The sequence below is a fragment of the Theobroma umbraticum genome, unplaced genomic scaffold (assembly GCF_002168275.2).
Source record: "Theobroma umbraticum cultivar Fairchild unplaced genomic scaffold, ASM216827v3 scaffold_130.0, whole genome shotgun sequence".
Taxonomy (NCBI): domain Eukaryota; kingdom Viridiplantae; phylum Streptophyta; class Magnoliopsida; order Malvales; family Malvaceae; genus Theobroma; species Theobroma umbraticum.
Genome location: NW_018397264.1, coordinates 5,592,822 through 5,614,434, shown reverse-complemented (window position 1 = coordinate 5,614,434; position 21,613 = coordinate 5,592,822). Strand labels below are relative to the sequence as shown.

At 34.7% G+C, this 21,613-nt stretch overlaps 4 protein-coding genes across 4 annotated transcripts; all 4 read right to left on the bottom strand.

Annotated features, from left to right (window-relative positions):
• Positions 1-725: 725 nt before the first annotated feature.
• Positions 726-3,885, bottom strand: LOC110421261 (1-aminocyclopropane-1-carboxylate oxidase homolog 1-like). The gene is made up of 4 exons (XM_021434809.1): positions 3,268-3,885; positions 2,531-3,146; positions 1,265-1,586; positions 726-1,187 (listed from the first exon to the last, which is right to left on the bottom strand). The coding sequence occupies exons 2-4, from the start codon at positions 3,067-3,069 to the stop codon at positions 933-935; spliced, it is 1,116 nt and encodes a 371-aa protein (XP_021290484.1). The 5' UTR covers positions 3,070-3,146; positions 3,268-3,885; the 3' UTR covers positions 726-932.
• Positions 3,886-5,111: 1,226 nt separating this feature from the next.
• Positions 5,112-7,242, bottom strand: LOC149526877 (1-aminocyclopropane-1-carboxylate oxidase homolog 1-like). Its single transcript, XM_089784461.1, has 3 exons — positions 6,372-7,242; positions 5,683-6,004; positions 5,112-5,606 (listed from the first exon to the last, which is right to left on the bottom strand). The coding sequence occupies exons 1-3, from the start codon at positions 6,884-6,886 to the stop codon at positions 5,355-5,357; spliced, it is 1,089 nt and encodes a 362-aa protein (XP_089640587.1). The 5' UTR covers positions 6,887-7,242; the 3' UTR covers positions 5,112-5,354.
• Positions 7,243-7,812: 570 nt separating this feature from the next.
• On the bottom strand, positions 7,813-9,906 carry LOC110421262 (1-aminocyclopropane-1-carboxylate oxidase homolog 1-like). Its single transcript, XM_089784460.1, has 3 exons — positions 9,314-9,906; positions 8,520-8,841; positions 7,813-8,247 (listed from the first exon to the last, which is right to left on the bottom strand). The coding sequence occupies exons 1-3, from the start codon at positions 9,841-9,843 to the stop codon at positions 7,990-7,992; spliced, it is 1,110 nt and encodes a 369-aa protein (XP_089640586.1). The 5' UTR covers positions 9,844-9,906; the 3' UTR covers positions 7,813-7,989.
• A 2,478-nt stretch (positions 9,907-12,384) lies between these two features.
• On the bottom strand, positions 12,385-14,071 carry LOC110421881 (1-aminocyclopropane-1-carboxylate oxidase homolog 1-like). The gene is made up of 3 exons (XM_021435593.2): positions 13,459-14,071; positions 13,000-13,321; positions 12,385-12,874 (listed from the first exon to the last, which is right to left on the bottom strand). The coding sequence occupies exons 1-3, from the start codon at positions 13,986-13,988 to the stop codon at positions 12,617-12,619; spliced, it is 1,110 nt and encodes a 369-aa protein (XP_021291268.1). The 5' UTR covers positions 13,989-14,071; the 3' UTR covers positions 12,385-12,616.
• Between the last annotated feature and the right edge of the window lie 7,542 nt (positions 14,072-21,613).

Genomic DNA, 21,613 nt, shown 5'->3' with positions numbered 1-21,613 from the left:
TTTTCCTTTATTTCTCCGAAACTATATCAGTTTGAAATTTTTTACATTTTAAAAAACTCTAATTATAAAAACATCTTTTTCTCATTTTTTTTCTTTCCCTTTCTCTACCTCCTTTTTTTCTCTCTCTCCTCTCACCTTCCTCCCTTAAAAAATCAAAAACCGGAGACCGGTTGCCACCAACTGGTGATCGGCTTCCTACTGTTGGCAATTGGTGACCAATTGCTAGAGATTGTTGACCAACTATTGGTTGCTCGCGACCAAGATAAAAAAGAAATAGATAATCCAAAGTCCAGACTTAGGCGTGGTGGTAAAAACTTTGATATGTTTGCTAGCGATCTTGTTTGGTGTTGGCGTCAGAATCTTCATCGTCAATTTGTGCAAAAAATTTTAAAAGAACTAAATAAAAACAATTTTCAAAAATGTTGAAGAGCCTAAATTAAAATAATTTTCAAAATCATAAGACTAAATTGTTATTTACTGAACACCAATTTACATTTTAATGAAAATCCTCTACCCCTTAGTATTTATTAGATAATTAATTAATTGGACAATCTGATAATTGTTTTTTATATAGTTAAATTCATAAATTTTGTGATTAACAATGTGAAATAACTTATTTTCTTCCTCAAACTACCATAAATTACCATAGTTCCAAAAACTATATGCAGTATCAATTAACTTCCTTAATATTCTCAAAAAAAAAAAAAAACTTCCTTAATCTTTACCTTTACAGGGGGAACTTCCCAGTCATTTATTATTGAACAAATTAGCATAGTCATAGTATAAAGTTGCATAGACATGACCACATAAACAGATAAAAACTAGCGAGAAAAAAATTACAAAAGCTTAACCTTCTTTTCATTCTCATATGAAAAAAAAGCATGACGGGATTTCTCATATAAAAAAGTAAAAATAAAAAAAGCGCTTAACCTTCATGGCTTGTAATAATCTAAAGGAGACTTCTCATCATCAAGTGAGCTAGAGTAAAATCTGGCAACATACTCCCTTAACGGGATTTCTTTGTATCGTGGAGGATTTGCCTCTGATGTCAACTCTTGTATTGGACTGTATGTCTTCTCAGGCATGCTAAGAGGTCCTGCGAAAAAGCATGGGGCAGAGATCCTAGGTCCAACATGGTTGGCAATTACTCTATGTTCGACACTCTTGAACCTTTCATTTGATACAATCTATAAGGTAACGACATTAAAATTAGTGGCTTTGTAAAAAGGCAAGTTCAATGAAAGCAGAAGCATCAGAAACAAACCTGGAGAAGATCACCAATATTTACTACCAAGCCTCCCTGAATGGGATGAACATCAAACCATTGATCCTCATGAAGGACTTGGAGGCCGCTGATTTCATTCTGTATAAGCAGAGTCAAGAAGCCTGGATCCGCATGCCTGCTTACTCCCAAAGTCAGTTTCGGCTGGGGGCAAGCTGGATAGTAGTGGCACACGAGGGTGCCCTCTTTAGCACATTCCATCGAGCCAAGGTAGTCTGCTTGAAGCCCAAGAGCCTCTGATAGCAACTCAAACAAAGTGTCTCCTAATTTTCTGATATGCTTAACATACTCTAGTGTTGATTTTCTGCAAATTTAAACAAATAGTACAAGAACCATCTACTTAAATATTCCAGCATCGGAGATGAGTATACCATCCTCTAACGAGTAGTTACAGAGATAACTAATGATCTAGAAAGAAAAATGTGTTGGAATACATGAATGAAAATACAGAAAATTATGAAATGATTCTAAAGCCTGCATCAATATTACTATTCTTAAAGTTATACTTGTTTCCATTAATTATTGGAGTGCAAGAGGGTTTTATGCTATTAAACATCGAAAATATAATGAAACCTCGTGTTTGATTATATTTTGTATTGACAAAATCATTCCACTGAATACTCACTGATGTAGAATAAAATTATTTAACTTTTTTAGTATTTTTTTATAACAAAACAATATATAAGTAATCTGAAAAAATATTAAGTGAATGAGAGATTGAATGAAAGTTGTTTTTGTATATTTTTTTAACCTGAAGAATCTTATTTAAACACAATTAAATGTCTTTTTTACAAACATATCTGCTCTTTTTGTACAGAGAAATTTGTTGGCACAATTAAAAGTTAATTAACAACTGTTTAATTCAAAAATTAAACTTGAATTAAAATAATTTATTAGTCAACTGCCACTGGAAGTGCAAAGTACTTTTATTAAATAATAATATAATTATATATTATTAATTTATTTAAATTACAAGATCAACCAAAACTTGAAAACATAACCATAATCCAATTTGAACTTTAGCCCAATTTAATCCAACTGCTAAAGACTTAGATTCTTATTTTCATGCATATTATTTGCTGAAAAAATCCAACAAAATGAAGATGGCTTCAAGCGCTGCATTCATCAGGATCATTACATATATACTACAGTTTTGAGTAGAGAATTTATCATTAACACTTAACAATGTGATTCAGTGTGAGAGATGAATCCAGACAGGTAACAAAACTAACAAATTAGATTATTTACCTGCACACCACTGGCAATAGCTCAGGGTCAAGATCGACAGCAAGCAAAGAAATGGTCAGCGTGTCCCTCCAATCAGCAGCTCGTGATTTATATAGATCATAATTAGTGTTGAATCTCACTTTCTTCCTGGTGTCTCGGCTATAGACCTCTTTCTTCACCTCCACATCTTGCTCATTAAACATACGTACTCCATCAATCATCTCATCCAGAACACTTAAAGGGATCCCATGATTAATTACTAGGAAAAATCCCCACTTCTCCGATGCAATCCTAACGTCATCTACAATCTCCTTACGCCGGCTACCTTCTTCGATGTTGTTAAGGTCTATGATGGGAGCTTCAATGTTTTTCTGGCAGGAATTTGGTTCCTCAGCAAGCTCCTCTGGAGGTAGTACGAATATCTTGGGGATGCTAACTATGCCAGCATCTACAAGTCCTTTGACGCCAGCTTTTGTGTCATCAAAAGCCTTCAACTCTTCAGTCCTGTTGTTGTAAACTGAGGTTGGGGATGCCATTTCTCCAGTATTTGAAAAACTCATTCTCTCTTTCAAGTTGAGATGAGTTTTTTCCACTGCTAGTTCAGATCCCTTTATGGAAGGTAAGCTTGCCACTTCGTCTATAAGATGAAGTATGACGTACGTTAAAGAAATGGAAGGTATTGAAAAAGTTTAAAATGAAACATAACGGTCAAAGCCAATTACTTGGGAAATAAAACTTCTGTATTTAAACTAATCAACCTTTGAAATGTTGGGAGATGCAAACTGGGCTGGGCGGCAATGTCGACAGTTAAGGAGGTTCTCACAATTTTTGTCGCATCCAAATGGGTTTTGTCGCATAATCCAATTGTTGAGAGTGATTCTACCAATACAGTAAAGTGACGCTCTAAACCTCTTGACTCTCCCATAGAACTATAATGCTTGCAATTGACGCCTTGAAAGCAAAGGGAAGGAGTCGGGATGTAATACATACTTTAAGCGAGGCAAATTATGCTGCGGACAGTCTTGCCAAATCCGGGGATGCAGTCCGGGATGCATTAATGCTTGCTTTCCATGAATCTGGGGATTTTTAAGAGGAGGGGGTAAGGGGGTAATTAGGGATATTGGCCGGGCCCGCGGAGGCAGGGTGGTAGAGGTTGGCTGTTAACCTTGAGTACCAAGTGGTTTACTGTGTGATTTATACTTTCCATTGATTGCTTCTTTTTGTGGACTAGGTGCGCCGCAAGGTTTTGTATCGTGCAGGTTTACAGAACACAAGACATGGTGGTTGTGGATGGATTCGGATGCTTGCCAGCTAACTCTTGCGATAGGGATATAGGCTAAGGCGACGATGAGTGCCAGGAGGGATTTTTTATCTTGCTCGGTGTTATTGGTCCCGGGGATCGTTCCGGATCCGGTGAGGTAAGGTAGTAGACTCAAAAAAAAAAAAAAAAAAAAGAAAGGAAATGTAGCGGGGTGGAACTTGTGGGAGATGTATCCCAATTAAGCAATGTAGTGGGGGGAGCGGGGAAGTGCGTTCCTTGAAGATGATCACACTTCCCTGCTGCTGATTGGTAGGAAAAAGTGTGGTCGATCGCAAGGTTGAAAGTGGATGAGGTAATGTTAGTGGAAGTGATGATTAAGGGATGATGGATAGAAGGCATGGCCACCATGGTCAATGAGCTGATGTAGGTGAAAATCTAATCATAACAAAGTGTATATATATTATAGGACAAAATGAAAACTATATAAAATATATAAAAAAATAAAAAGAGAGACAAGGAGAAAAAAAAAAGGAAAAATATGTTTATATAAATGTGGGATAACACAAGGTGGAATAAAAGTTAAGAGCAACAAGGTGCCCTCTCATTCAGTTAATGAAAATTTAACTTTCAAAAAAAAAAAAAAAAACCTTTGAAATGTTCTGATCAAACATATGAGCACATTTCTCAATCCAGGTTAATATTCTGATCAATTTGTAAATATAAAATCCAAGTTGATCATATCTATCTTCATCTGTCTACTTTATGACTCTCTGTCTTGTCCATGAGGGAGGGTAATTTGACAAGAAGTAGAAAGAGACTTAAACAAAGGCAGTTAATCAATTATGGGATAAGGCTATTTTTCTTGCTCAGCCATGCTTTTCACCCTGTAGGATGTGTATTGTACCTTAAACGAATGAATCTAGAAGCAGGCCATGCCTTGTACAACTTGATTACAAACACAAGTTGTCACAGTGTCATTCTGATAAACTTTACTCTAAAATCAAGACCAATCAACTGATTGAAGTGGATGCTGATTCCTACCTTTTAGAAAAACTCATGAATGTTGATCATTATCAATTCATTTGCACGAATAAAATGCCTTTCAATTTTAATTTTCTGCTATGTTTTAATGAGCACAGCTGCCTGCATGTTATTTTAAGGCTTGCAGAGCAGAAACTTGTAAGCGGGGAATTCAACCAGTTGACGAGGTGATCATTTATCAGAAACCAGAGAATCTAATTTGTGACAGAGAACGGAGTGGAACGAGGCTTGTGGGCTGGAGGAGGGTGTTCTTTAGTTCTTGGCATCTTTCTGTATCCCTTTCTGAAATTTGTTTAATACTTAAAGATTAATTTAACATGCCATAAGAAATAGAGCTATTTTATTGACAAAATATGAGGGGGGGTGTCCATGTCACAGAGTATAGTAATTTTAGACATGACCAACACAAACTAATAGAAGCTAGTAAGACTCCACACAAACTACAAATGCTTAAATGCTTAACCTGCTTCGGGATTGGCTTGCCATTGGAAATATCATTCCTTGGCATTGATAGTTAGCTGAATGGCTTACGGTAATCTATATTCATTGCTTGTAGTAATCAATAGGAGGCTTCCCATCAAGTGAGCCAGATAAAAACCTGGCAACATATTCCCTTAACACGACATCTTTGTATCGAGGAGGATTTGCCTCTGATGTCAACTCTTTGATTGGCCTGAAAGGCTTATCGAGCAAGCTAGAATGTCCTGAGAAAAAGCATGGCACAGAAATTCTTGGTCCAACATGAGTGGCGACTACTCTATGCTTGACACTCTTGAGCTTGTCATTTGATACAATCTACCATGACGGCGTAAATAGTTAGTGGCTAATGTGAAAAGGAAAGTTTAATGAAGCAGAAGCATGTGAAGCAAACCTGAAGCAGATCTCCGATATTTACAACCAAGCCTCCTCGAACGGGGTGAACGTCAAACCATTGGCCCTCATGAAGGACTTGGAGGCCGTTGATTTCGTTCTGCAGAAGCACAGTCAATAAGCCAGGATCTGCATGCTTCCTTACTCCCAAAGTCAGTTCCGGCTGGGGGCAAGCTGGATAGTAGTGGCACACAATGCTACACCCTTTAGCAAATCCCAATGAGACAAGGTGGTCTGCTTGAAGCCCAAGAGCCTCTGATAGCAACTCAAACAAAGTCTCTCCTAATTTTCTGATATACTTTGTAAACTCTGATGTTGATTCTCTGCAAATATAAACAAACAGAGCAAGAAACATCTACAGCAAAACTGAGATAAATAGACAAATTTACATAATAGTTCAGTAGTACAACTGTAGCATTGATTTTTGAGAGATATTAGGAATATTCAGTACTAATCTATGCTCCTATATTGGCTCAAGTCCCACTAATCATGTAGTTATGGTTTGGTCATAAAAATCTAAAGCATATGACAGATTCTGACCAATTTTAAAATTTCGATATTATCATGATAACAAAAAAAGATTTAATGACCAAATAATCTGAGATATTCAGCTTAATCAAAAGTGATTCAGGGTCCGAATTGACTGACAAGCAGGTAACAAAGAAAAAAATTAGGTTAGTTTTCAGTTACCTGCACACTTCTGGCAATTCTTCAGGCGGAGGACCGGAATCAAGGGAAGAAAGGGTCAAAGTGTCCCTCCAGTCAGCAGTTCGTGATGCATATAGATCAAAGTTAGAGTGGAACCTCACTTTCTTTGTGGGGTCACGGTAATAGAACTCTTTCTTCGACTCCAAATCTTGGTCGTTAAACCTGCGCACCCCATCAATCATCGCTCCCAGCACGCTTAAAGGGATCCCATGATTAACTACTTGGAAAAAGCCCCACTCTGTTGATGCCACCCTCACTTCGTCTACAATCTCCTTACGCCGGCTACCTTCTTGGATGTTGGTTAGATCTATGATTGGAACTTCACAGTTTGTCCGGCAGGAATTCAGTTCCTCAGCAAGCTCCTCAGCTGGTCGTATGAAAATCTTGGGGATGCTAACTACGCCAGCATCTACAAGTCCTTTGACACCTGCTTTTGTGTCATCAAAATCCTTCAACTCTTTACTTCTGTTATACTCCACTGAGATTTCTGATGCCATTTTCACTGGCGCCTGATATGCTCCTTCTTTCTTACAGGATTTAAAAGACTCCCTCCGAGAATTTAAGCACTTCTTGTGAAGATAAGTTTGACTACAAAATGAATTGAAAAAGACAAACGACTGATGGATTACAATGACTTAAGCGATTGTTTTCAATTCCCTACGGGCGTTGCGTATGATAGCAGAATTGGTCCCAACCTACTCTGCATCACATTTCAATCTATATACATATTAACCCACATGAAACTTTTCCTTGTAATTATTGAGGTATATGCCATGGAAAAATGTTTTCTGTAACTGCAATTTTCAACAACTGAAATGAATGAGAGAGAGAGATTCTGAACACCAAGTGCTGACTTACCTTATTGTTTATGTTTTCGTGTACTTCTTGCAGATAATTTTGACTAAGAAATGAATAAAAATAGAAAAAATGACTCATGGATTACAATGACTGAAACGATTTTTTAATTTCCAACGGGTTTTGAATGTATGATTGCAGAATTGGTCCTAACCTGCTCTGCATCACATTGCAATCCACATACTAACCCAGGTGACACTTTTCTTAAAAACAATTTAAAACGTAAAAATCTTGCGTTTCCAGGGACTTTCCTTATAGCTGTAAACGTCAATGTCATGGAAAAAAGTATTAAGAACAATTTTCAACAAATGAAACGAATGGGAGATTCATAGCATCGAGGGCTGACATTTCTACAAGGTACTATATATCTTTTATTGTAGTTCTTGCAGTACTTTTTGAGCTGATCTGCTGCGACAATTAAGCATCCATTTTCTTGAGTTAAAGACAAATAAGACTCGCACAATTTCATTGAGGGCATTGATTTTGGTTCTGTAGAAAGCAGGACTAAAAAAGCTCCCATGACTCTGTTTTCTTTCATTTTATCTTGTAAGAACTCAATGCAAAGAGGGGTCATCTCATCTCATCCTTCATTTATTGGTGAACATAACAATCCATGAAAAAAGCTCACAGTACAGTCATAAACCCTCCATGTTGTAATGGAAAACTGAAGATCAGGTAATTTGAGCATTAATTATCAACGAACGCCATATATGGGTAGCTATCCTTGCAACTTTTTTTTTGAAAGCTACCCTTGCAACTTGAAGTGTGTTAATGCGGAGTTCTCATCAAGTCCTTTAGAATCATAGTAGTTAATGAAATCTTGCACTGTGGCTCCACGGTATACAGGGGGGTTTTCTTCTGATAACAATTCCTTGATCGGGCCATATATCCTTGTTGAGGGGTATAAATGAGGAGTGAAAAAGCAAGCTACGGATACTCTAGGGCCTGTATGATTTGCCAAAACCCGGTGCTCCACGCTTTTGAACTTGTCATTCGATATAAGCTGCAACAAACAGAAATCGTACAAGTTAGTTAACATGTTTTAACTTGCTTTCCTCTGTTGAACAATGAACCGTTTTCTATTTAAGATTTTTATAGAAAAAGAATGATATCCTTGAATTCCAAAAGAAGATAACCCAGATCTCTCTCTATCCAGAACATGTTGTCATGTGCAAGAACCTAATTCTGACATGATGATGATAAAAAAAATACTGAAGGATGATGCATGGATAGATGGACAAGAGGCAAAATGCAATTTAATAAACAATAGCTTGCCTGCAAGAGATCTCCAATGTTAACAACTAAAGCCCCAGGAACAGAAGGAACATCAATCCACTGATTTTGATGGAAAACTTGGAGTCCACCTATATGGTCTTGAAGTAGGATGGTGAGGAAATCAGGATCAGAGTGCTTAGTAGTTCCCATAGTCAGTTCAGGCTCTGGACATGCAGGGTAGTAGTGACTCAGAAGACAATGCCCCTTTGGACAATCCATACCAAACAGGTGGTCAGGCTTTAGCCCAAGTGCCTCAGAGAGCAACCCAAATAAAGTTGTCCCTAATTTATGAATTCGTTTCGAGTACTCCATTGTTATATCTCTGCGTAATATTAACATACACAACAAAGATGGGTTATGCTCACGCATCTTTGAGAGGGATTCTCTTTCCGAAGGACAAGGGATGTTCAAGATTTCCCACTCATTATTTTGAATAAAGTTAACTACATTTAGTAAGATTTTATTTAAGAATTTCTAGAAATTAAATTAAAACCTATTGTTGAGCTCCCATAGTCTAATTAAAGATCCTGTTGTACTTCCAGGTTGAATTGTCCTACAATATGATATCAAAGTCTTTCTAGCCTAATGTTTTAGAATTTTATTCAGATTGTCCAGTTTCCTTTCTTTCTTTAATTAGTTATTGTAAATTGCAATAGCCAAGCTTCAGGGTTTCTATTCTAACAAAATATATATAACATCCATGATTTTCATCAAATAAACGAAGAAAATTTAGAGCATTGAATCATTTCATCATCAATTTCCAAATATCAAGAGAAATGGAAATTTCAGTGTACCTGCAAACTAGAGGCAATTCTTGTGGGTCAAGAGGCTCTGGTCCCATAACACAGAACAAAGTGTCCCTCCAATTGGCATAACTTGACTGGTACAGATCAAAATTACTCCCATACTTCACTTTTCTCATCGTCTCCCTTGTGTAATACCCTTCCTTGACCTCCCTTGGAAGCTCGTGAAATCCACGCGCTGCCGCCAACATCTCGTCCAACACCCTTTGGGGCACCCCATGGTTGACCACCTGGAAGAACCCAACATCCCCTGCCGCCTTCTGGACTCCAGCGATCACCTCATAACACCGGTTTTCAATGTTTTCGAGGTCAATGACCGGAATAGAAAACTGGGTCGAAATTGGTTTGACCGAATTCCGGTTCTCCTTTGGCCGGCGGAAAATCCGGGGAATTTTGGTGATTCCAGTGTCGACAAGGCCTTTGACGCCTGATTTTGATTCGTCAAAGGCTTTGAGTTCTAGGAATCTGTCATAGGTGGTTAGATTTTCCATGCAGGAATCTTTGGCCAAGCTACCCGCCATTTTCGGTTTAGAGTTGCTTTCGGCGGAGTTCCGTAAGACCGGACAAGAGTTGGGCAACAAGACACACGTTCAAATCATGTCACCATGTGCAAATACGTGGCACGTTGAGGAAGTTTTAATTTTTGTAACTAAACGTTTATAGTAATTCAATTATCATGGTAATTTAATCAACCCCTCTAATCATTTTATCTCTCTCTCTAAGTATAAGATTTTGTATGAATTACTTATGTTTAAAGTTTGATTTCTCTTCGCTTTGATTACCTAAAAATATTAAAAGAGATGATAAAGCGTGCAAACTTTTTCTATAAGCAAAACACAATGCTTTCGAAAGGATAGAATAAAATCAATTTCTTTAGTGATGGCTGTGAAGAATGTGATTGACTGAACACCAGTAATAATTTGCCAAAAGGCCCTCAACAGGAACTCCGAGCTCCTCTCCCACAGCTTGCATCTTGGCCAAGCCTGTTTGATTGTTTGGACCGCCCCCTTCCGAGTAAATATGCACATTTGCTTCTCTAAGCTCTGATTTCTTTTCATGCAACAGAGAAGATCCATGTCTGGGAGAAAGGAAAAGGAGAAGGAAAGGTATGAAATTGAATTGTTGATTGTATTAATTAATGTGAATGGCCTACGTTCTCTCTAAAAGGTTCCGCTGTCAATTTAACTATGTTAACCCAAACTAGAAGGGCTCTATTGCGATCATCAGGATTTGCTGTGGCACCCTGCAGTATCAACACATCTCATTTATCATCCAGGAATTGTTAGAAGATTTAGATTTAATTTCCACTGATTTAGTGATGAAGAAATTTTAAATACTATATAATTGAAGGAGAAGAAGCTGAAAATAATTATAAGAAGATTTATACATCAAGTATGAACCTGGCTAACTTCAAAATCTCCTCCCCACTAGGACCTCCATACTTTGTTTCCAAGTTCTGCTACATAATCCGGGTCTCCAACCTAAATAAGTTCCAAAGAAACCTGGTTGATAAAGTTTTAACCAAGAAGCAATTAGAGATTACGGTCAAAGGTCTCTTTTCCCAATAGTTGAGAATCACATAAAAGCTGACCTCCTTGTGAACAGGTTTTTAGCCAGGAAATTTGTATTGGCAGATGTTGGACCAACTTGAGATGGGGTTCACCGTATCAGTGTGAATAAGACTTGCAGCGCCTCCAGCGACCATGATCCAAATGTATCAGTCCACTAGAAGTAATCAAGGAACTTCCAAATTTCAATAATTAGTAAGTACATTATGACAAATAGTCCATGGTTGTTTTAACAAAAGCCTAATTTGTCCCAAGACGTTATAGCTTGTCTAAACTTGGCACTTAGAGGAGAGATTGCAAAGCTAAAATGTCCTCCACCAAGTAGTATGCTTAATACATTTTCTGAATATGACATGGTGCAGAGGAGATTAAATAGGAAATGGCTGAATAAACACATAAGGGAAAGTTATCTGTCCTCAGATTGGAACGAAAAATAGTTTCAGTAAACAACCAAAACTTAAATCTTAAAGTCACTCTGATCGAAAATAAGACTCAACAGAGGTAAAACAAAAACCAAGCATGCATCAAAACACACAATTCTGAGATGCCCCCTCCCAGCTGCCAAGTTGATCCCATCTAAAAGAGGATGAGAAATTAACAAATCTATTGCAGGTAGATGCAGCTATAATATAAATGAACGTTAAAAGAATGTGTAGCAGAACCAAGTAATCAGAACTAAGGTTTTCAAAATTAGGCCTAAATCCCCACAAAAATGAACAAAACGCATGTAGATCATTGCAATAGTATATATCAGCTGCCTTTTGATTTAAATCATGAAGGAGGCTTTCTTCAGGGCTTAGGATTCTGCCGAAGGGAAGTGGAAGTTCAACGTTACACCACCTGCACATCATTGAAAATACCAGGACCATTAAATCTTTTTCTTAATGAAGATAGGAAATAGTAATAATAGTGTATTAGGAATATGGAAGGAGATCAAATGATGATTGGAAATGTGCAAGAATGTGTTAAGCAAGGTCCTAGAGATGTAAAAAGGGTAAGTAAAAGGCCTAAATATTACGAATAATGAATTCGTTTTGTAATTATAGATATTCATACATTGAATGGGTATTGAGTTTTTTTTTAAAAAAAATGGTGGCTATGTAATAATTACAAAAAAAATGGTGGCTAAACGCAAATATATGGTGGCTACTCGAGTTTTGTATATGCCATAGGGCGTAGGCATTAATCCCTGAGAAAAAAGAAAGTCTTAAGTGAAAATTTCACCTGCATATGGCTCACACGACCTAGTTAGCATCATATTTTTTAGGTTAATTTTTACTCTTTTTTCTTTCTAGTAATTGATTTTCTCCCATGAAATATGCGATATTTATTAAGTAGGAAAATTAGGGTTAACGTTTTTGTTTTCTATAATTCCTTTTCTCAATGTTGTCCCTGTCTATCATAGAAAAAATGCAAGAAAAAATACATGTAATCGAAACTATTATTTTATTTTACTATTCAAGAAAAAATTACACTCTCAAATGGAGACAAAAACAAACAAGTACGATCGATGAATTGCTGAGACGAAAAGCATCTCTAGGCAGCTGGCGCTAACAGATATTCAACAATGGAGGGGACTTCCATCCTTGAACTTTACTTATTATCAAGTACATGCATAGGCTAGGAAATAGAAAGAGACACTTGACAATTAATTCCCGTACTAAGATGGGATTAAATTTATTGACCCATATGAAAGCATCTATTGATGGTCAATCCTGATATTCTTTCAGAGCTTGAAATGTGCCAGGGCTGAGGTCCCTTCTACACCTTTTACGTGCTTGAATTTGAAGTAGTCGACCACATTGGTTTCCTTGTAAAGTGGTGGGTTTTCTTCCGAAAGCAGCTCCTTTATTGGTCCATACATTCTCAGGGCGTTGTCTGGCTGAATATATGTTCGGAAAAAGCTAGCAATCGATATCCTAGGGCCAACAGTCTTCGCCAGCACTCTATGATAGACGCTAATAAACTTGTTGTTTGTCATGAGCTGCAAAAAAAGGACAAGAGTAAAGTTGTTTTATTCAAAAAAATATGCCAAATATACCAAATCATATGGACTAACAACAGTATCAGCAAAGTTGATAAAATTAGTGATGTATCATATGGACTTGCCTGTAGCAGATCTCCCAGGTTTATTATAAGAGCTCCACGGATTGGGGTAACATCTATCCATTGATTGTCGTAGAGGACTTGGAGGCCACCCATTTGGTCCTGGAGGAGCACAGTGAGGAAACCACTGTCAGTGTGGATACCTGTGCCCATAGTCAGTTCAGGTTCAGGGCATGCAGGGTAGTAATGACCCATAATGTAAAGTCCCTCTGCGCAACCAATGTCCTTGAGGTGATTTGAGTTGAGCCCAAGACCTTCTGATAACAATTCGAATAGGGCAAGCCCCAAGTTCATGACATTGTTTGTGTAATCAATCATAATCTCCCTGCCAAAGTGATCAAGAAGGCATTGAAAATAAGGCCCCAACAATTAGGATAATAAATACTAGTAGTATATGAGAATAATAAGAGTAATGGGATTTTTATCTTTTATAATGATGATATCATTGTGTAATTAAATTACCTGCAGGCTGAAGGCAATTCTTCAGGAGCAGGGGGATGCGGGGCCATGACACAAGTCAGGGTATCCCTCCAGTAGGCAGTCAGGGCTTGTGACATATCAATTTTAGTGTTGAACGTGACCTTCTTGGAATCATCACGGGAGTAGAGCTCTTCTTTTGCTTCAGGATCCTGCTCATGGAACCTACGGATACCGTTGAGTGTCTCCTCCAGGGTAGTTACAGGGATTCCATGGTTAACCACCTGGAAGAATCCCCATTTTTGGCAAGCATCTCGGATTTGGTCAATTATCTCTGCCCGTCGAGTGGAGTCATTGTTGACACCTGCCAAGTCAATGACTGGAATCTCGACGTTGGCGTTTGTAGGCCCTGACTCCATCTCAAGTTTCAAGTGATCATGCACGAAAACTTGTGGGAGCTTTGCTAATCCAGCATCAACGAGTCCCTTTATGCCGGCTTTTGACCTGTCAATAGCCATTAACTCACTTTTCCGGTCATAATTGGACTCGACAGTTGCTGTATTTGTGACAACCATTTTCTTTTTGCCAAAGTGTTTTGCTCTTTTTGTTCTAATGCAATAAGAAAATGTATGCAACTCTGGTGATGAATAAGCCAAAAAACTTGATTTTTGGAAGTGGACGAAGGTTGAACTATACTTCTAGCGCTTATATAGACACGTCTGCAGCTCCTATTACTAAAACCAAGAAAATCAAATTTCAACCAATTAAATGACAGCCACGTGATTTTCTTTTAGGTTTAATTAGCAAACGTGGACGAGCGTGCCATCATGTTGAGATCGGTTCCACTTGGAAAATTGCCTATTGGCCATGTAGCATACGGATTGACCACCTAGCCAACACACCCCAGCTTCATAGTCTTGGGGTAGTTGCCGTACCGTTTCTCCCTTTCGCATACTCGATCAAAGAAGATGACCTATGATTATCGAACAATTAGCTAAAAGTTTACACTTCAACAATTAAGGGGTACATTGGATTTGGTTTTTAATGATATAGTTGGTCACACTAGTACACGAATATAAATATAATATGAGATTTTTATTTTCCTTTTTGTTGCTTTGCTTTACACTTCTTACTTCTTAGAGTAACTTGAATACTTTTATTACATTAAATTCGTTACTTCTTTTGCATACCAAATCAAACCTTATTACTTTAAATTCTCTTCATTGTCCTCAAAATAGTTTTGGTTCAATTAATATTTTTATTTTTTACCATTTTTTTCATTTTTTTCTTTTATTCAATTTTTACAAAAAAAAAAAAGGGTAACACCTCAAACTAAACCGAACTTAAAGTGTGAAAACTAAAGGAAGGTTGTTGTCAATGGCAAAGAAAAATGCTTCTCCATGTCAGCTGTGTTGTACCTTGCAGACCACACATTGGTATGGAAGAGCAAAGGATTCGCATTGGAGGAAATCCAGGAGAAAAGTTTCAGGTGTTTAGCAAATTCAATGCGTGTCCTTTTTTTGTCGTTATACTAGGATATAAGACATTGTTATGCTTGTTTCTCTAGGATTCTGAACAACTGATGGAATAACTCATTTGAGCTTGTCTCAGTTAGAAGTGTATGGGACAATTATTTGGATAAAAGATAGAGTATTAGTTTTGATTTTTTTTATACTCAATTTTTGTGTGAAAACAAATTAAAACATTCATAATTTCAAGTATTATTTTTGAAGATATTACATTTTCTTCTAATTTACAAAATACATTTTCCGTATCAAAAAGATTTAAGAATACTGATATTTTTTATTTGCCTTTTTAGGTGAGGGATGTGCAATTTATGTAATATAAGAGAGAATTATTTCTAATTCTGTATTTTACTACAAATAGAATCATTGACATATTTACTCATACAAAATGAGCCAAATTAAACAATTAGTACATGTATTATGTCAAAATGGTGGATTTAATTCTTGAACAATAGTTTGTAAAATTGAGTTACTGTATTTTCTAAAATTGACAATGTTAGTCCAATCAACCAACGATATTAAAATCTTTTTGTTATTTATGCTGTTATGATATTTGACTATATTAACGTGGTAATGATGATATGACGTTTAAGATCTAAACTTAAAACTCAAGATAAAAATTTGATTATTTACAATCATTATTGCATTATTTTTTGATGTCACGCCATTAAGTTCAACACTACGTCATATTCAATGTTAAGTTAGTACAGTAAAATACTATACTAGCATAAATAATAAAATTTTTTTTGTTAGATTGACATTGTTAAGTTCGAAAAGTACAAAGATTCAATTTTACAATACCTAATTATATAATTTGACATACAAAATATATACTCTACTAAATCCAACCTAAGATTTTTAATTACACAAAATTACTTAATCTATGACTTCACTTTTCTTGCCTCTTAACTAGATAAACAGAACTACTTATAAAAGCCATAAAACCTTTGGAATTAATTGTACAAGAGGTAATGCAGAAACTAAATTCACAATTACTATTATATTGTAGAATATCTCTTGGGAAACGCTAATGCGAAGGACCTTCCCCTTCTCCCCTTTGGCTCCCTAAAGAATCCTTCATTTATATGGACGGTTTAATATCTATAAAGGCCTAAAACATTTAAATATTTAAATGAGGCTCTTTTTATTAAAATTTAAAAAATTACCGTTAGTTGGAGATCATTAAAAACATATTACATTCATTGAAAATAAAAAAAATAATTAACAATTATTAATATTATGAAAATTGAGATGTAATAAAAAAATAAAAAAAAATTTAAACACATAATTAGAAAAGTAAAAGAATATATAATTTTATTAATTATTTTGACTTTTATATAAGTGAGAAAGTGAGATAAATAGTTGAGAATTAATAAGAGGTAGGAGTGAAAGAAAATAAGTATATAATAGATACTTAATTTAAAAATATTTTATTAATTGTTTTAAATTTTGTATATTTTTTATATAATTAATTATATTATATAAAATTATGAAATCTATAAAATTGTGACACCTAAAGCAAGAGTTTTAATGACTTGATGCTAAAGCCGGCCCTATTCATTTGTTATGTCATTCAATGTGCTATATATTTAAAGTATTTGTTTCTAGTGAATACCTTATCAGTTATCAGCATTTCTCCACCTCCTTTTAGCAGGTTGCATTCTGATCATGTAGGCGGGGAGACATTCGACAATAATTTGTTGTCCACGAGGTGTACCTACCAGACCTTATGTCCGTACATCTCTTCCACCTAATCACCAACCATGTAATTATCCCACCTGCTTGAGATAATAAGGAAGAGATTTCCGATAATCAAAAATTTTTGTAATTTAAATTCAACTCTTGAGAAAAAAATAGATTGAGAGCTTATGAGAACATACATGTATAAAGAAAATCATGATAATTTCGCTTTCGATAGTTTAATTTTAAAAATTTTCATATCAAACTTGTTCGTTTATAAAAGATTAAGTTAAATATATATATGTAGATATTTATGTCTCGAGTTACTTCATTTATTGTAATCAATTTGAAGTAATACAATAAAAAATATTAAATTTTAAAATATGTAAATTCATGTCTTATCTGAATCTATATCATTTATCATTAAATTTTAACTTATGCAAATTTTTGTTTGATTAATTTTTTAGCTGGGTCCAGTGTATACACCCAATTAGTAAAAGGATTATAAATAAATAGATTCTTACTTAAAAAAAATAAATTAAAATATTCTTTTTAAAATAAATTAAAATAAAATGATTAAAGGCAAGAGCATTGTTTTTTCATAGTTAAAATGATACGGGGGATCTGAATCTTCTTCTCCTAAATTCCAAAAAGGAGGCGTTTACTTAAATCAATTAATTAATTTTTTATTATTTTTGCTGTTTACTTGAGTGAATTATATAACTAAGTATTTGTCTGACGCTTTTTCCATTGAAGCGACAATTATGTGCCTGCCACTTCCAGAGAGCACGTGACTTGGCCTTCTGTCCTTGTGTAAAGGTATGGCTAGCTGCCAAGTTCAGATGTAAAATGTAAATTGTTTGAGAACCACGAGAAGCCACGAGATCTTGACTTTGATTTTCTAAAGAGAAAAAGGCATATTTAGTCTCTGCAATTTTTTATTAGTAAATAATATATATATATATATATTATATGAACCTTCTTACCTAGTACAAAAATAATTTAAAATTTAAGTCAAAATGAGATAAAAAAAGTAATTTAAAATTTGAAATGAGAATTATGTGCAAATGAGTTAAATCACGTCAAGTATTATTATGTCCTCCCTTAATTTGCCGTAAATTTTGTTAAAATCAAGTTTGAACCATACTATATTTGTGAAATTTGTAAAATTTCTTTAAAATTTCAATATGAAAAATCTAAATTTAGAATTCTAGAATTTCTTTTCTACCAAAAATTGAAAAAGAAAATTTCATTTTGGAGATCCCCATACTTATAGAGCCTCCAACTCTTGCTTGCAGGACCATTCTAGAGAATTTAATTTGCTTTGGTAGAGGACCATTCTATAGAATTAATTGCAGCCCCAAGCTTCAGCTTCTCTCTTCATTTAGTATGGTTCAAGAACCACGCCCTTGGCATCATCCAGCAGTGTCCTCCTGAGCATTTTTCGACTGCTCAACCGGTCTCTGTCTTCAGGGTGCTCCACATGGAAGATGTCGAAAATTCCATGGATGAAGATCAAGTCCAAGAACATATTCCAAGCTAAGTACAGTACCACGCATATTTCAAGTACAGTACCACGACCTTATTATAAGTCTAAAGCCTTTAAATTGGAGAAGGAGACTTTTCAATTCAATGATCTTTGTTCGTTCTAGTCTATACTATATCTATTACCACTTAAGGGAGTTACTTTTAATCCATAGCTACTCGATATCTCTAATTTGAAATCAAATCCATCTTTCGATTAAAAATAATTAAAACTTTGAGATATATAAACTCCAATTGATCCAATACTTTATTTTATCTTTATTTTTAATATTAACATGCTCTTCGAGCAATCAAACATGCATGTAGCTCCCACTAAAATTTAACTAGCAATATCCTATATCATATCTGTCAAATATTACTTGGCATAAAACTATTGCTGCAATCAATTGCTTTCCAGAGTAAATGGATTGTGCTTTGAAAAAAGAAAGTTACAAGGATTGAAATGGACACCTGTTAAAAGTTCAAGGACTAGTAATGTCATTTGTTAAATTGTTGTGTTAATGTCACTATCAATGTGTCCTTAGTTGGGAATTAGTCATATATTAGTTGTAAGGATTTGTTTGATTAAAAATAAAAATATAATGACTTAATTGACAATATAAAAAAATAAAAATTTATTTAAAATTTTTTAAATATTATGTCAATAATTTATTACTTAAATTCAGCTTTTTGAGTTAAAAATACATATATCTATAAATATAGAGCTGGTAGGATTTTTTTTTTAAGAGTAACGGTTATCCTTTCATTTCAAAATGCTTCCCTATTGTTAGTTTACTTAAAATTTCATTTATTATTTTATGTCATATGACGCTAACATGATGTGTTAATATGTTATAATTGATGATGACATAGTAATTGATATATCATAGTTGATGATGATATGACATGTTAGTGAACAAGTTAATATGATCATGTGATATTTTTCATCTTTCATATCAACGTCATGTAGGTATAAAAAAACAAATGGTATTTTAACTAATGACAATTAATCAACTATTATTTATAAAAGCTTATTTCACTCAAAAAAATATAAGACATAATTAAACATAATAAAAAAATTAAAACTTATTTAAATTTTCTTAAATAATTTAAAACCTTTTTTAAACATCATACCTAAACTATTTTATATTGATAAACTAGTTCATGTAATTTATTAAAGGTGTTATGTTAAAAAAGTCTTGAGATCAAGAACATTAGATTTCAGGTAGATGAAAAAATAAAGGAGCATTTATTTCTCTTTGTAAAGCTTGGCGGATGACCATAAAATTCATTTATTTAAAATAAATTTAAATAGCTCTTTTAATTGTTTGAATAGATATAATGGCATGGTTTACCAATATCATTAAGGATAACGATGTTATCTTTTACATCATAAAAGATAAGCTTATAGTATTCCATGAATTCCGACTCTTCTTGTCAACATCTAGGTTCAAAATGTGGTTAGGTAAAATTTACCTTGTTTGCTTGTAGAAAATGGGTATGGGGACGCAAAATTGAAAGAAACATACACTGTCACTTCTAGTTAAAGTTGAACCTACCATGTGGGCACCAAAAAGTAATTACACAATGTTACACTTACTACCAAAAAGTAATAAGATCTCATTTGAAGAAAGAAAACACCCTTTATGAAGAGACAAATGCAAAAGAATTCGAGTTTTAACCCATCAAAAAGAAAAATGGAAAAAAGATGATCAAAAAGTGATGAAAAGGAAAAAGGAAAATTGATGGAAAGACATGTATTGAAAAATTGAAAAAACAAATGTCTCAGAAGATTTTCATATGAATGATCCTTAGTTGATCATCCTTAAATACACGTTTTGAGCTTTTTTACCCATTCTATCAAATCCCTTAACCTTAACCTACTGACTTTAAAAAGTCTATTTTGATCAAGTATGGATCTGATTTTAAAAAGTCTATTTTGATCAAGTATAAATACTTAAATTGAAGAGCTTTTTAATTGAAAACGGCATCATAAAACCAATAAGGCCTTGGCCTTTTTTTTTCTTTGCCAAGATTATCCATGTGAATCCATCATTCTATTTTGGCTAGAGTTTGAATTTTTTCAAGTACATGATGGAAGGATCAATGAAAAAAAAAAGATAAAAAACGATAAACAAATAAACAAAAAAGAAAACAGAAGAGAGAAAAATGAGCTTTAGGGTGAAAACATGAAAAGGCAGCTTAGAGCAAAAATGGAAACTTATGAAACCACTCGTGATTTTGACTTGTAAGAAGCATGATAGAGAGATCCTTTTAAAGCAACTAGAGTGCATTGGAAACCCTCAAAATGTCCAAGAATGTAAAATTCAAGATTTATCATAAAATCAATGCTGAAGTTTAAGTCATTCTCTTTCAAAATAACCTTGCAAATCTTAAGTCTCTAAAGCTGGTCTTGACACCTATCAAAATGTCACACATCATGAGATTAGGAGAGTATCAAAATTGATTGCGATTTGAAATGAGTCTTTTTGTGAAGAATTTGATTTTCAAAGAGTATAAATTTGAAAAAATCATGCAACATTGATAACTCTATTATATAAAGCTATCATAGGCATCTTTGGAGCTTGAATTTTGCTAAGTCTTCTAGTTCTTTTTATCCTTAGATAGTTTCTAGTTTTCTTTTTAGAAATAATTCAACTTATGTGATGCCAAGTTCCATTTATGTAAGTTTAGCTTATTTTCTTGTCAAAATCTCTCAATTCAACCTCTAATTATTTAATCCCTTAATTTTGAAGGACATGCAAAGAATTGGAACATGAATGCAAAGGAGGGTGCGAGTGGGCTTAAAAGCAATTAAACATGCTGAAGTGTTTTGGGCATAAATTGAGTTGTAGGAGTCCGATTGAGGTGAATCTTGAATCAATGGAAAGCCAAGAGGACGAGCTACAACTTTGATTTTAGCACTTGGCCCAAATCAAAAGGAATCATGGTAAAAAATGAAGTTGAAAATGAGGATCGTTGCAGCTCTGCAGTAGGCAGTTTGAAGGAGAAAAACAAAGAAACAGAACCTCCAGCGCTGCAGCACCAAGTTTCTAGTGCTGCAGCACTGTCCAGTGAAGCAAAGATGTCCAAGTCAGAGAGTTTCTCACTGTAGTGAAATATTGGGCAAATTAGGTTAGGAGGATTTTCATTACAGCGAAATTCCATTCTTGCTGCAGCGAAAATGAAGTTGTTTGCAATACCAAGTCAAGAACAAATCCGTTACAGTTAAATTCCATTCTCGCTGCAGTAAGAACACATCAGATACTGAATATTCTTGCAGGGGTTTCTAGGGCAAGCTAAAAAAAAGAGGAGGTATAAATAGAAAATTTTGCACTGAGAAATAGGAGGATTTGAAGAGACCATTTTGGGCAAAAGGAAGCAAGAACAAAAAGAGAAAAAGAAGAAGAATCAAAAGCTGGAAGATTCAAAAGCTGCAACAAAATATTTTCTCACTCTAGATTTGATTC